The 12,345-nt window shown below is 40.1% G+C and overlaps 1 protein-coding gene across 1 annotated transcript in view; it reads right to left on the bottom strand.

Moving 5' to 3' along the window:
- Positions 1-12,345, bottom strand: part of scube3 (signal peptide, CUB domain, EGF-like 3) — a 68,528-nt gene that overhangs the window by 42,964 nt on the left and 13,219 nt on the right. Inside the window, exons 2-3 of the mRNA XM_041052836.1 lie at positions 8,312-8,434; positions 4,790-4,915 (exon numbers count right to left, since the gene is read on the bottom strand). Of these exons, the coding sequence (XP_040908770.1) occupies positions 4,790-4,915; positions 8,312-8,434 (249 nt within the window). The remainder of the gene's footprint in view (positions 1-4,789; positions 4,916-8,311; positions 8,435-12,345) is intronic.

Genomic DNA, 12,345 nt, shown 5'->3' on the forward strand with positions numbered 1-12,345 from the left:
TGAGCGACTATTGCAGGCTGAAAGCTGATACATCAATACACTCACAGCATTTAGCTTTGAACAGTTTATTAGTTCCAGTGCTTCCTGTCTGCTTGAACCGCTGTGTCTAATACAGCTAACTGATTCACATCTGTTAAGCAAACATGAATAAAATCTCTGTTTACTGTAGCATTTCATTCTTAAATCAGCAACGAGGTTTGATTTTTATGCTATTACATAAACAAAGCTAATACAGCTTTGATTGAACTCAGACTTTTTTTTTGACTTTGGGCCTGTCTCCCAGGTAACTATTTTGGTAAATAAGCACAGACTCCACATCCAATCTCTCACCAAGTTCTTTCCCAAATGAAAAACTATGAGCTAAGATCATGCTAAGCGGTATTTCTCTGTTCTTCCAAAACAAGTCTGGAAGTTATTTTAAAAACAGAACCCCAGGATAAGTGTTTGGGTGGACAGCCTTATGCCAAGGAGACAAGAGGCCCTCCAGTGACGTCTGATGGCTCCCAGTCTGCCGCACGCTTACATCCCTAAGCCCAATCTCAGGCTTGAGTTTCCCCCAAAGCCCTGCCAGTGGGCTCAGCTGGAATTGTTCATTTCATGGTGAATGGGACTGAACAGTCTTGAGAGCAGACAGAGAGAGAGAGAGAGTGTTGATACAGTCTTCAGGAGTCAGCTAATGCACCAATCTCAAACCTGTCCTTAAAGTCATCACTCCAGCCCCTCTCCTCTGAACTGTGGAGAGACTCTTGTGTCCAAACCCGATCCGTGCATGTCACAACAAAAACAAGGTGACTGCTCACTGGGTAAAGCGCAGTGTATTTGCATCTGCAGCAGGGACGTGAGGAGGGTTAGTGCTAAGTCCCAGTCCCACTATACTGAACCCTTTTGGGCATAATGGGAGAGGAGTCAACCAGATCATGATCGCCCTGACAAAATCCTACATATTCAGGAGTTATAAGGTGGTAATTAGAATGCACCTCATCCAGGCTAGAATCAAATGGAGTCTGGGTTGCGGAGATTATCATCACTGCTTTGGAAGAGTGGCCAATGCACTTAAAAGGAATGCATTTAAAAGGCTGCAGAGCAGATCAGCGTGACGCTCTTTGATGACCACCTTTTCCCATCAGAACCTGGTCAATAATACATCAGTCTGAAAACCTCCTGTTTGATTAGCCAACCTTGCAACATGACCCCAAAGGACTACAAGAGCAGGGATACAGGCTCAGCCAGGCGACAACTCAGAGACTTTATGGTAGATGAAAGATAAAGCTTTTTTTCTTTTTTTTTATCAAGCATTCTGAGGTACTTTCTCAATGTGATTGGCAAAAAAGTCACTATACAATTACAGTCATTAGCAACACACTAAACAGTGTCAACTGATGTGACCTTTTCTTAGCCGTTACTTCAAAGCTGTTCTTCAAAAGCCCATTTCAAAGCTGTAATGACATTGCTTTTGTGTTATAGATCATGTTAGGTCTTTGGGGAAGGTTAAAGTAAAAGGGCATTCATTTCCCTATAAATTGCACAGGGAATTGAGCTCTGCTGAATCAATACAAACCAAATCAGTGTTGGTCAATAGAAATCAAAGGAACATGTTTTGTTAAGCTGTGTGTGTTCATGTGCGTGTGTGTGTGCGTGCGTGCGTGTGTCTCGCGTGTGGAGCCCCAAATCAGTTCTCTGGCAATAGGGAGCAACATGTGATGAATGATTGATATAACATGAGTAAACAGTGCAATGACAAAAGATGATCTCTTACAGCACGGTGGTTCTCTGTGGAACATCTGTAATGTCCATTTCAAGTCTACTTTTGTTTCTCCCAGAGAGTCACACTAACTCTGGATGTGACTGTGGCATTTCCACTTTATGGGAGCATAAGAAATATTTTTGTGTCTTTTAGCTCCAGATAGAAGCGAAATGCTGTGATTTGTGGTTATGAGGACAAGGAGTATTTGTGCAGATGCTTATGATATTAAGCTACTTGAGAGAGTTTAACGAACTAGTAATGATAAGAGGGTATTTGGGTTTCTGTCGGACCTCAACCAAAACACATAGGTCATAAATGTGGGGACGGTGGTGCTTCAGTGGGGAACTAATAGCCTTCCTGCATCTGGTTTTCATTGTAAAGAGGATGTGTGTTTTGGATTAAATTGACATTGATTCCTCTGTTTTTCCTAAGACTCGAAAAATCCTTTACAGCCTCGCATTGGAAGAGGTGTGGTGATTAAAGACCATCCCTCCCTCACAGCTACGAGATAATAGTAATGACAGTTATAAAAGATGTAATCAAGTTCTTATATGCTTCACTTCTTCTCTTCTGTGTGAGTTTTGAGAGGTTACAATAGCCTCCTGTGAGGTAAATTATACAGTGAGTGACATCTCACTCCACACAGACAGGAGCAGTGTGCTGTGATATTACATTGCTTCCACCTTGCTGACTCCCTGACATCACTGCGGGGTTTAGGGCAGACAGAGGAGACCTCAGAAACCAGAGCGTCTCCGGTGAGGCGCACAAGGCAGCGTTCTGCTTCACGCTCTGCCGCCTTCTGCCACCGCCCAATGTCATTATGCTGCCAACACATCCAATTACAACGAGCCGCGCGGCACGTGCAACAGCGAGCAAACAAAGAAGACATCTACAGGGATGCGTGTTTGCTGGCCAAACTCGCGTCCCTGGGCTGACAGCCATCCAACACAGGTGCCTACTGGCTAAAGAAAAGCCTCAGAGGGCTGAGCAGGAAGTTATGCTACATCACTGTGAATTTATGCTGCAACGCTACCATGAAAAGCAGAGGAAATAAAATAAAATAACTGGAGCTTTGTGGAAAAACAACATGGGGTAAATCCAAAGAGAAGCACCTTAAAGATCTCAGACTCTAAACTCAGTGTGAACCTCTGAGGATCAGGTGAACGGCTCCTCCTCCGCAGCCTCGGGCACATCTGGTCTATAAGGGCTCTGAGGGTTTGACCTTGTCTGGGAACCAGCCGCTTAGGCTCTCCACTCCAGGACCAAGGGGAATAATCTTTTCTCAGGGGCCAAAAAGGAGCTTAAACCTGGAAGAGGAAGCTGGGGCCTTAACATGAAACCTCGGCTCTACCTCTTCCTCTCCTCTCTTGTGTTTGTGCTGAGGATTATTCCCTTAGCTAAGCAGAGCAGAGGCATTAGAATGAGTTAGATTCTCAAAAAAAAAAAAAAAAAAATCAAGTCCTTTCAGGTCTCAAGTCAATAGTGGGATTTGTACTTGACAGCTGCATATATACCATTTAGTGCGTCATTATGCCCTGTCTGCTGTTCAGAGATTTAAAAGTATTTACTCATCTAATAATTAATTGGATCAATATCTTAACAGAAAAATTTCTGAAAGATCTCAAGCCTTCCAGAGAAGTCTCTGCCTTCTTGCATACAGGTCTTTTGTTGGGGGAAAAAAACATGGCAGAAGAAGAAAAAACTCTCCCTGTGTTTGATTGTCTGTGTTTCACTATGACAAATTATATCAAAGGGATCGATGGATGCAGCTCTGTTTGAAGCAACAGCAGCAGCCACACAACCATATATTGCGATTACACACCTGCACGCAAGGCAGGAGCTGATCCACGGTAAAGCAAATGATCCAAGCACAACTGAACGCCGTTGCTAAATGGCTTGGAAAATAGCCCCGCTTTACAGTGATACAAGAGCAGGAGCAATGACAAAACAGAGAGTGAAGGAAAGGGAAGACGAGAGAGAGACAAAAATACAGCTAGAGTGAAAGAAAAGGAATACAAGATAGAGGATGATCGTCAAGTCAGAACAGGTTTATTATTGATCTAAAGATGTGAGTGTTTTCCATTCCAGTCTAGCTTAATCCCAGCCTTACCTGCAGTTCATCAAGTAAATGTGGGATGGATACGAGTGTGTTGCCTTGTCTGCCCGCATGTAAAGGCTCTTTCGCAGTGAATCATTGTTAAGTGCTGATAAGTTTTTCTGTCATCACTTCACCTGAATGTGAAATCTGTTGTAGCAAGCTGCCTGTTACTTTCTTCTACAACAAATTCGCAGCAGCTACCAGGGTTAGCTGACTCTCAGTATCAAGTGATATGCATCATGCTGGGGTTGCAACCAAGTGGGAGACGCTTTCTGAGGAGCAGCAGAGTCTGACTTGGGGGTTTCATAACAAAACAAAAGGAATGTAAGGTGGGTGGATGGGGGAGAAGGAGCAAGATAGAAAGACAGAACAGGTTGGTGGTGGGGGTGGGTAATGTCTATGTTTAGCAGCTCCCAACAGCAGGAAGAGCACTGTTTTTTCCCTTCATTTCACAACCTTTTAAGTGTAATATGTTCTCTGTGAGGCTAATATGAATGGCACACTAGTGAAATATTAAACCATGGGAAAGTATGGTCGGCTGATGGCTCACTCAGAGCTCCCGGCTCAGGGTCAAGCTCTTCATAAATTCACCCATTCTTCAGACTTATTACAAAAAAGGTCTCCTTTTTCCTTTTATGAAAACACATTTGGAGACTACCTGCTATGTGAAACGAGGAAATAGCTAATACCTGATGCAGCAGTCTAATAAGAGCTCAATTCAGCCCCGAAACATATATTTCCATCCATGATGTGCCATTAGACATGCGGAGAGAAGAATTTATGCAACCACACGGGACATGTCAGACTGAGTTTGAAATTTGCCACATGCAGTTCAATGTATATGTTCCCCTGACAAAAACCCTTTATATAACTACATTTTCCTGCATAATTAACCCAGCTGCAGAAAATGTAGAGAGAAAAACACACACACACACACACATACTCACCTAAACAATTGTGCCCATCATGAGCCAAGCGGAAGCCATCATAGCATGTGCACCTGTAATTTCCTGGAATGTTAATGCACTCGTGGACACAGCCGCCGTTGTACTCGGTTGCACACTCATCGACATCTGCAGAGAGACGATAAATGAGGGTGTGAGCAGGCACTTCAAGATCCAGTTAGGACTTATTTAGTCCTAACTGGAGAGCAAAGTACACTTATTTGCTCTCTTGCAGAGAGTTAGAAGAGAAGATTGATACCATTCTCATATGTGTCTATTAAATATGAAGCTACCACCAGAGCTGGTTAGCTTAGCTTAGCTTATAGACTTTAAACAGGGGGAAACAGGTGCCCTGGATCAATCCCAAGGTAACAAAATCCACCTAAAAGGACGTTTAGAGCTCACAAATCAATACATTCTATCCTGTGTGTTTAATCAAAGTGTAAAAATAAGATCTTGTGGTTTTATAGGACATTAAGTTTGGGCTGTTTCTTGGCCAGAATATGGTGCACAGCTCCAAAAAAAAAGTTCCACACAGTTTTTTTTGCATGTTTTTCTGTGTGGATTCCCTGAGATATAATGTGGTAATTACTGAGCTTTAAAGAGGCTGGTAGGTGGATTTTAGTTACCCCCTGCCAAGCTTCCTGTAGCTTCATATCATAAAGTCTAGAAAGTTGTATTGATCTTCTCACGTCACACAACAAAAAAAGCAAATAAGTACGCTTTCCAAAATGTTGAACTATTCCATTAAAATCTGGGCTCAGTTAAGCTATTTGGTACAATTGTAGAGAAATTAAATGGTCTGTTTTGTTCCATCTCTACTTCCATAAGAGCACTTACAAAATAAACAGGGATGAGACAACAGCTGTGGTAATTAGTAGGTTCACCTGTTACTGATGTAACTTGGGTGTATGCCAGAGCTACACTGATATTGTGTTGGTTTTTAAAGGCTAATACTGATAGCCAAGATTTTATGCCATATTTAATATTCTTAAATTTCACCAGTTTCATGCCAAGACGTTGCTTTTTCCCCCTGGAATTTTATTGTTGGCAGGATGTTAAAGGATCTGTAACAGCACTCTGTCTAATATGGGCACCTTTCTACCATGACGCAAAGAACAAAATCAGCTGTGAAATACAAGATTTTATACAAAACACATTCCTGGACAATTAAAAATAAAAAGGAAATAAAGTTGGTAGGGAAAAATAAACTACTTTGAGCTAAGTATACCATCAGAAAGGAATTCCCATTAAATTAGTACTGACATTACTGACATTACAGACTGACTGGCAGCCAATACTTAATAAAAGGCAAATATTGGCCACTGGAAAGATGAATCAATCTAACCCTTAAGTTTGTCAGTCCTAGTAGCTAAAACTGAGGAAGTATGACACATAAATGAGAGAGCAGAGGCAGAAAGATAAAGAGAGACTGCAGATTGGTATGACAGCCTGAGTGGAGTTGTCTCTTATCTGTCTCTTATGGTTATAATGATGGTTGAGGGGTCCATACTGAGGACACCCAGAGAAGGTGGACTGAGAGCACAGCGCACTTCCACTCAGCACTTACTGCCCCATTTAGGGCAGATGATCCCGGTTGTTCAGCTCCTCTTTGAGGCTGCCTCACTCAGGGCTTAATTGGACTTGACAGCAGAGGGATGGGACTGCAACAAAGAAACACTCTGATGCTCCCTGCCTCTCTACTTCCTACACAACTCTGTCATTCCCCTATAACAGCACACAATCACCCATCACTTTTCTACTCCGCTTTAAACCTGAAACACCCACCACATGTTAATGCAAAAGTGATTCTCCTCCAATAGCTTTGTAATTTGTTTTTTATTCATTGTGTGCCACATCCTAAGTCAACTCCAAAGTTTTGTCGCTTTATATCCACTTGATGTGTATTTTGTCTTCTAGTCATGATTATTCAGACGTAGAAAAACACAATCATGAATTTAATTCTAAGGCTGAAATGCATTAGATGTGATTGTAAGAATAACAGTTTTTGGTTTGGTTTACTGAAAAAAAAAATTATTATAAAAAGAAATATATTATATCAGACTTTTTTCAGGGATAAAAGGTCCTGGACTTATTTCTATCATTATCTTGGTTATTTGACTAAATCAAAAAAGCTGATCGTTATTTTTTCAAATAATTTTCTGTAAAGAATTCAAATTAAAAAGTATTTCTCCCCCCCAAAAAATCTTGTTTTTTTGTGAAGCACGAATACATAATATTTTATAAACTAATGAAAATAAAAGCTAGTATGAGAGGCAATAGCCATAACAGATATAAATTTAAAAAATCCAATTTATAAATTAATAAAAATAAAAATAAATAAATAAAAAATACTATAAATTATAAAATTGTATTATAAATATTGTTATGTTTTTCCATTCGAAGCCCCTCAGAAAAACTTACCTTGACAAATCATGAACACCAAGATGGTTCCATTTGGTCCCACTTGATGAAAACATCATGGTTCAACTCATACAGACAGATCTTGGCAACAGCTACAGGTTAAATTTAAGAAAGCCATTTGATACATGCCTAAAACTCTAATCTGAATCATACAGACATGAAAGTTGGAGAACCATGAGAGCTCTACACAACTCGGAAACATGTGAATTCTTTCTTTTATCATTGTCTTTATGCTTTTCGCCGCCTTCTTTTAATACAACTAGGTGCTAGCCTGGCAGCACACAGCACTTTCTGTGCATGGCTAACTTCAACAGTCAAACAACATGTTCCTCAAATCATACCACCAGTTACTAAAAACTAAACACGTTTTTATTGCTTTCTCATTTTATCAATGTTGCTTTTGAATATTTTTTTTTGAACAAGCATATCAGGCTTGAGGAACCGTCAGCTAACCTACAGTTCAGTGGGAACCCACCCTTGCACATATTTTACAATAGATTCAATAAAGAAAACTTTTTATAACCTACAGGCAGAAGGCCATGAAAAACACTTGGTCAAGTAAATGAAAGAATAATAATAGGAAGGGAAAAAAATGACATTGTGAAATATGGTTTCGTAATAATACTAATAAAAATTGTGGGATATAATGATCCAGAGGCTTTGGGCACATTGAAAAAGGCTAGAAAAACAGACTTGTGTCTGACTGCTTGGCAGGGCCTCTGACTGCAGTTTCAGCCGCTATCTTAATTCTCTCCTCTAACATGTGCAGGAAATTTACTGCTTCATTTCATCTTGTCACAAAGGAGCACTCTGCACCTGGCTTTCCCCTTTCTCCATCCACCGCTCGCTCCCTCACCTCTCCCCCCTCTTCAGGAGAGTCTTAAAGGTAATGAGTTATGTTGAATGAGACAGAAGCTCTTATCAAGCCTGTCACTGGCCCAGGGGCTTACGTTCAGAGAGATATGGCAAATCAACATGAGAATTGTGGCTTTTACTTCAGTGCTCTGTAAAAATCCTTGCCATGCTTCCACAGAGGAGAGCAGAAGTTTGTGCCTCGAACCACAGGTGAAAATGAGCGTGTTAATCCGGTCGGACTTTTACCTTCACAATGTTTGCCATCCCCTTTATAGCCTGACTTGCAGATACATTTGTATGACTTCAGGGTGTTCTGGCAGATGGCGTCGATGCTGCAGTTGTCAAGCGCCTCTGCACACTCGTCCACATCTAGAAAGGAGGAAAGAGGAGGGAGGGGGCGGTTAGTTGATGAAGCTGAAACTGTCTTCATGCTGGTGTCACGTTCATAACAAGAATAATAACTGATCTGAGTGAAAGACCCAATACAAAGACACACAAAATGATAACAGTGCATTAAAAATTAATATGAATCATATTGCCATAATTGTGAGGACAGATTTAATTGGTGTTATTTTCAAAGAAAGTGATGAACAACCTCCTCTTTGTAATGCTAAGTAAACTCCTACTTATTGATCATGCTTCAGTGTCCTTTAACGGATCAACTGGACATCTGGCTCTTAAAAAAAGGGTCATGGAATATAAAAAAATATATATATACTTTTTTTGTGTGAAAAAAGAAACATCTAAGAGCCTGAATAACACATGAAGGGAAAAAATTATCAAAGCAATAAGGGAAGCGATTGTGAAGCGCAACGTCCCTGGTTATGTCTAGTCGGGAGCCTTTGTTGGATGTCATTTTCTCTCTGACCCTTCATTCTCTGTCATCTCTCTGCTCTATTGAATACATGCAAAACTGCCCAAAAAATGATTATGAAAAACAATTAAGTCTTGAAAATTGGCTTTTGGGCTAAAATGAAAACAAGATTAAAACATGCTAAAATTTGCATTAAAAAAAAAAAAAGTACAACTGAGGTTGATGAAACTTTCATTATTTTTTAAAGTATTTGGTGAAAACATATTGGACAAATTGAAATTTAGATAGTGGTACTACAATTCTAGACACATCTTATTAATGGGAAACATAAATGTCTGTATTGAATTTCATGGCAGTCAATGTAATATCTGTTGGGACATTTCAATAAAATAAAAAATGCTGAAAAGTCAGGGGATCACAAAAGGCAACAGGATTCATCCTCTGGACATCATGAATGTCTGTACAAAATTTCATGGTACAGTAATTCATGAGATACTTGCTGAGATATTTCAGGCTGGAGCAAAGTAAGGGACCAGCCAACAGACACTGTCAATCCCTAAAGCACTGCTTACAATCAAAGCAATAATACTGGGATTAAATGCCTTTTCAGTAGCAGAATTCATTGGGCTAATTTCAGTTTTGCGCTGCAATGTGAAGTATGAACTTCAATTAAAGAACAATTTCAAATCCCAGACTAACCAAACCTGCTTAAACTAGCACTTCTCCCTCTGGCAGAGATAAAATAGCTCAGTATAAATGGTAACTGTTGTGTAACTGCTGGATAGAGTTTGAATTATAAAGGAGAGAATGTGAAAAGATAAGAATGGAAATGGATTTAACCAGAAGTATGATCAGGTTTGCCTCATGGAGCCCCTAATCCTACCAAATCCCAGTTAACTAGCCCAGGTGTTTAGGATTACCCCCCTGCACACAGGGGAAGGGCAGCTTAACAAGGTTTACATAGCTTCCAGTATCCACTCTTATCACAAACCCTCTGCAGGAGCCGGCTGATCCCACTGGGAAATGACCTGCAACCTAAACCCCTGAGCTTAGCATATTGGCTATATCTGCCTGTTCCTTGAGGACATGAAGTCTGCTGTGGAAAGGAGGACAATGACAGTGCAGCATTCATAAAACTCCGTGGAAAATTTGTATCACGAAACCAAATCTAATATACCCACTACAACTCCTTTAGGCAAACAGTGGAAACATCACAATGGCAGTTTATTAATGCTGGTTTTACTCCAGGAAGAACACAAAGCTGCAAGGTCAGACTTTAGCTGGAGAATCCAGCATGCATACTCCTCCCACTATGACGCAATTTTAACGTTTCACTAAAAAGTTTGCAGATGTTCCAGTAATACTTGATGACTGTGTGAAAACCATTAAGTGTCTGTATGAAGGTTATATTCAATAAGACTGACAGCCTATACAGCCATGCCACTGTGAGACTGTTCTTAGACACAGAGGAGTGTAGAGCTCAATTCTAAAATTTGCATGGTAACATGCTCACAATGATGACCTGATGAGAGCTGAAGTGAAAACGGGAACTTCAAGTTCTGTCCCACGAGCAATAAAATTAACTGAAGTTTGTAACAATGCAAATAAGTACAATTTCAAACTTGAAACACAGTCTTACCAAACAGGAGGCCGTAAGTCAGTAATAAATCTAGTACTGATTGTTTGGTATTTCTGTTTTCAGCAGCCTTTGCCAAATACTTTACTGCAATACCATGAGTAACCACTGGGGCAAACTGGCCACACTGTATCCAGCCTTCTTAATAAGAATTTTTAGAAAGCAGATATTACTGCTATAAGGTTGGAAAAACCTTTGGAAAATATTAGAATATTCTGACTATGGATGAAACCATGCTACGATGAATTAAGTACCCAAGGGATGCCAGTTTTTCTTAGACTATAGAAAATACACCAGGAACACGCTTTTTCTGGGTACACCATGTACACCACCTTAGTGTAGCATATTAGCATGCTAACATTTGCTAATTGAAACAAAGGGTAGTGTGCAAAAAAAAAAAAAAAACAGAAAAAAAGCATTGGATGAGTCAAAATTTTTGACCAGATGATGGAACTCAAAAGGTTAAGGGGATGACCAGTGGCATGAAGGTACAAAATTTAATGGCAATCCAATCCGACAGTTACTTTCAATAAAAACCAAAAATGTCAACTTCATGGTAGTGCTGGAGGTCAGGCGATCACCAAAATCAAAAGGTTTCACCTTCTGGTCACCATGAATGCCTGAATAAAATTTCATGGCAAACCCATCCAGTAGCTGCTGAGATATTTCAGTCTGCACTAGTGGTGGCCACCCCTACAGCCACAGCCCCAGCATTTCTAAAAAGTATTAAGTGTCTGAGTCATGGTTAGGCATTAAAATAGGAAACACATACTTAGTGGAAATGTACTGACCGTCAAAATGACATGTTTATTTGTGTGACACGTGGAGTGTTCTCCAAACAGTGCTATCATTACTTACTAGGTTTTATGTGTCTGAACAGTATTTTAGTTTCTGTGCAACATTCATTGAGGAATACAGCACCTGGGACATTTGTGGATCATTCCTTGCTAAGTTTCCACACAGCTATTTAATGATGCAGGAGCTCCCTCCCTCTATTGATTTATATTATGTGAGAACAATATGAATTCACCTGGGGCACAGCCTGGGTCCTTTCACCTTATGGTCTGTCTTACAGGATAAGAGTAAGAGAGACCATGTGAGGAAGTGTTTTTCAATAAAGGACGTATTAATCACAACAAAGTATCTGTCTTATTGTCAGGTTTCTTTGTGCCAAGTCTCTGTGGTAATTAATATTTATTATGACAGAAACTCAAAGAATCCCTCTTTTCATCTTGTTATTAATGTTTCCATCTGGAGCATCAGTTTACTTTATCTTTCCAGTCTGCAAGGTTGTCAAGTCTCACGCTTTCACTTGGAGCCACACATTAACACACACTCTTAGGCTCACCTTACGCTCACACAATCACATTATTCAAACATGTCTGAAGTCGGAAACTGCAATTACGATTCCAAGATTAACAGCGTAATACATAGGCTGTAGGTTTAACTTGTAAGTGCAGAAAAACTCTCACTTACTTATCTGTGTTTTCACCACAACTGTTTTTTTTTTTAAGTGAAATTTGCATCTAAAACAGCTTGATGCTGTTATTGCTTCAGGCAACTGTTGAGCGCGAAAGTGCAGCACTAGATGTTGAGCTGCAAGCATCTCTAATGTTAAGTGACTGCCATGTTATGATGCATAACAACATCAGTGAAATTTTAAATGATGACAGAGAGCCGCTTGCTGTGCATTCTGGGTTTTAAAACAAACAAAACAGCCTCTATGTTTGGTAAAGCCACCTAAACCGGTGACATTATGTAACTAACTGTGCAAAACCTGCTCCCTCCTCAAAAATTTCCTTCCAACCAATGTACGACAGTTGGAAAAGC

This window comes from Toxotes jaculatrix, chromosome 2, assembly GCF_017976425.1.
Source record: "Toxotes jaculatrix isolate fToxJac2 chromosome 2, fToxJac2.pri, whole genome shotgun sequence".
In the NCBI taxonomy this organism is placed as follows: Eukaryota; Metazoa; Chordata; class Actinopteri; family Toxotidae; genus Toxotes; species Toxotes jaculatrix.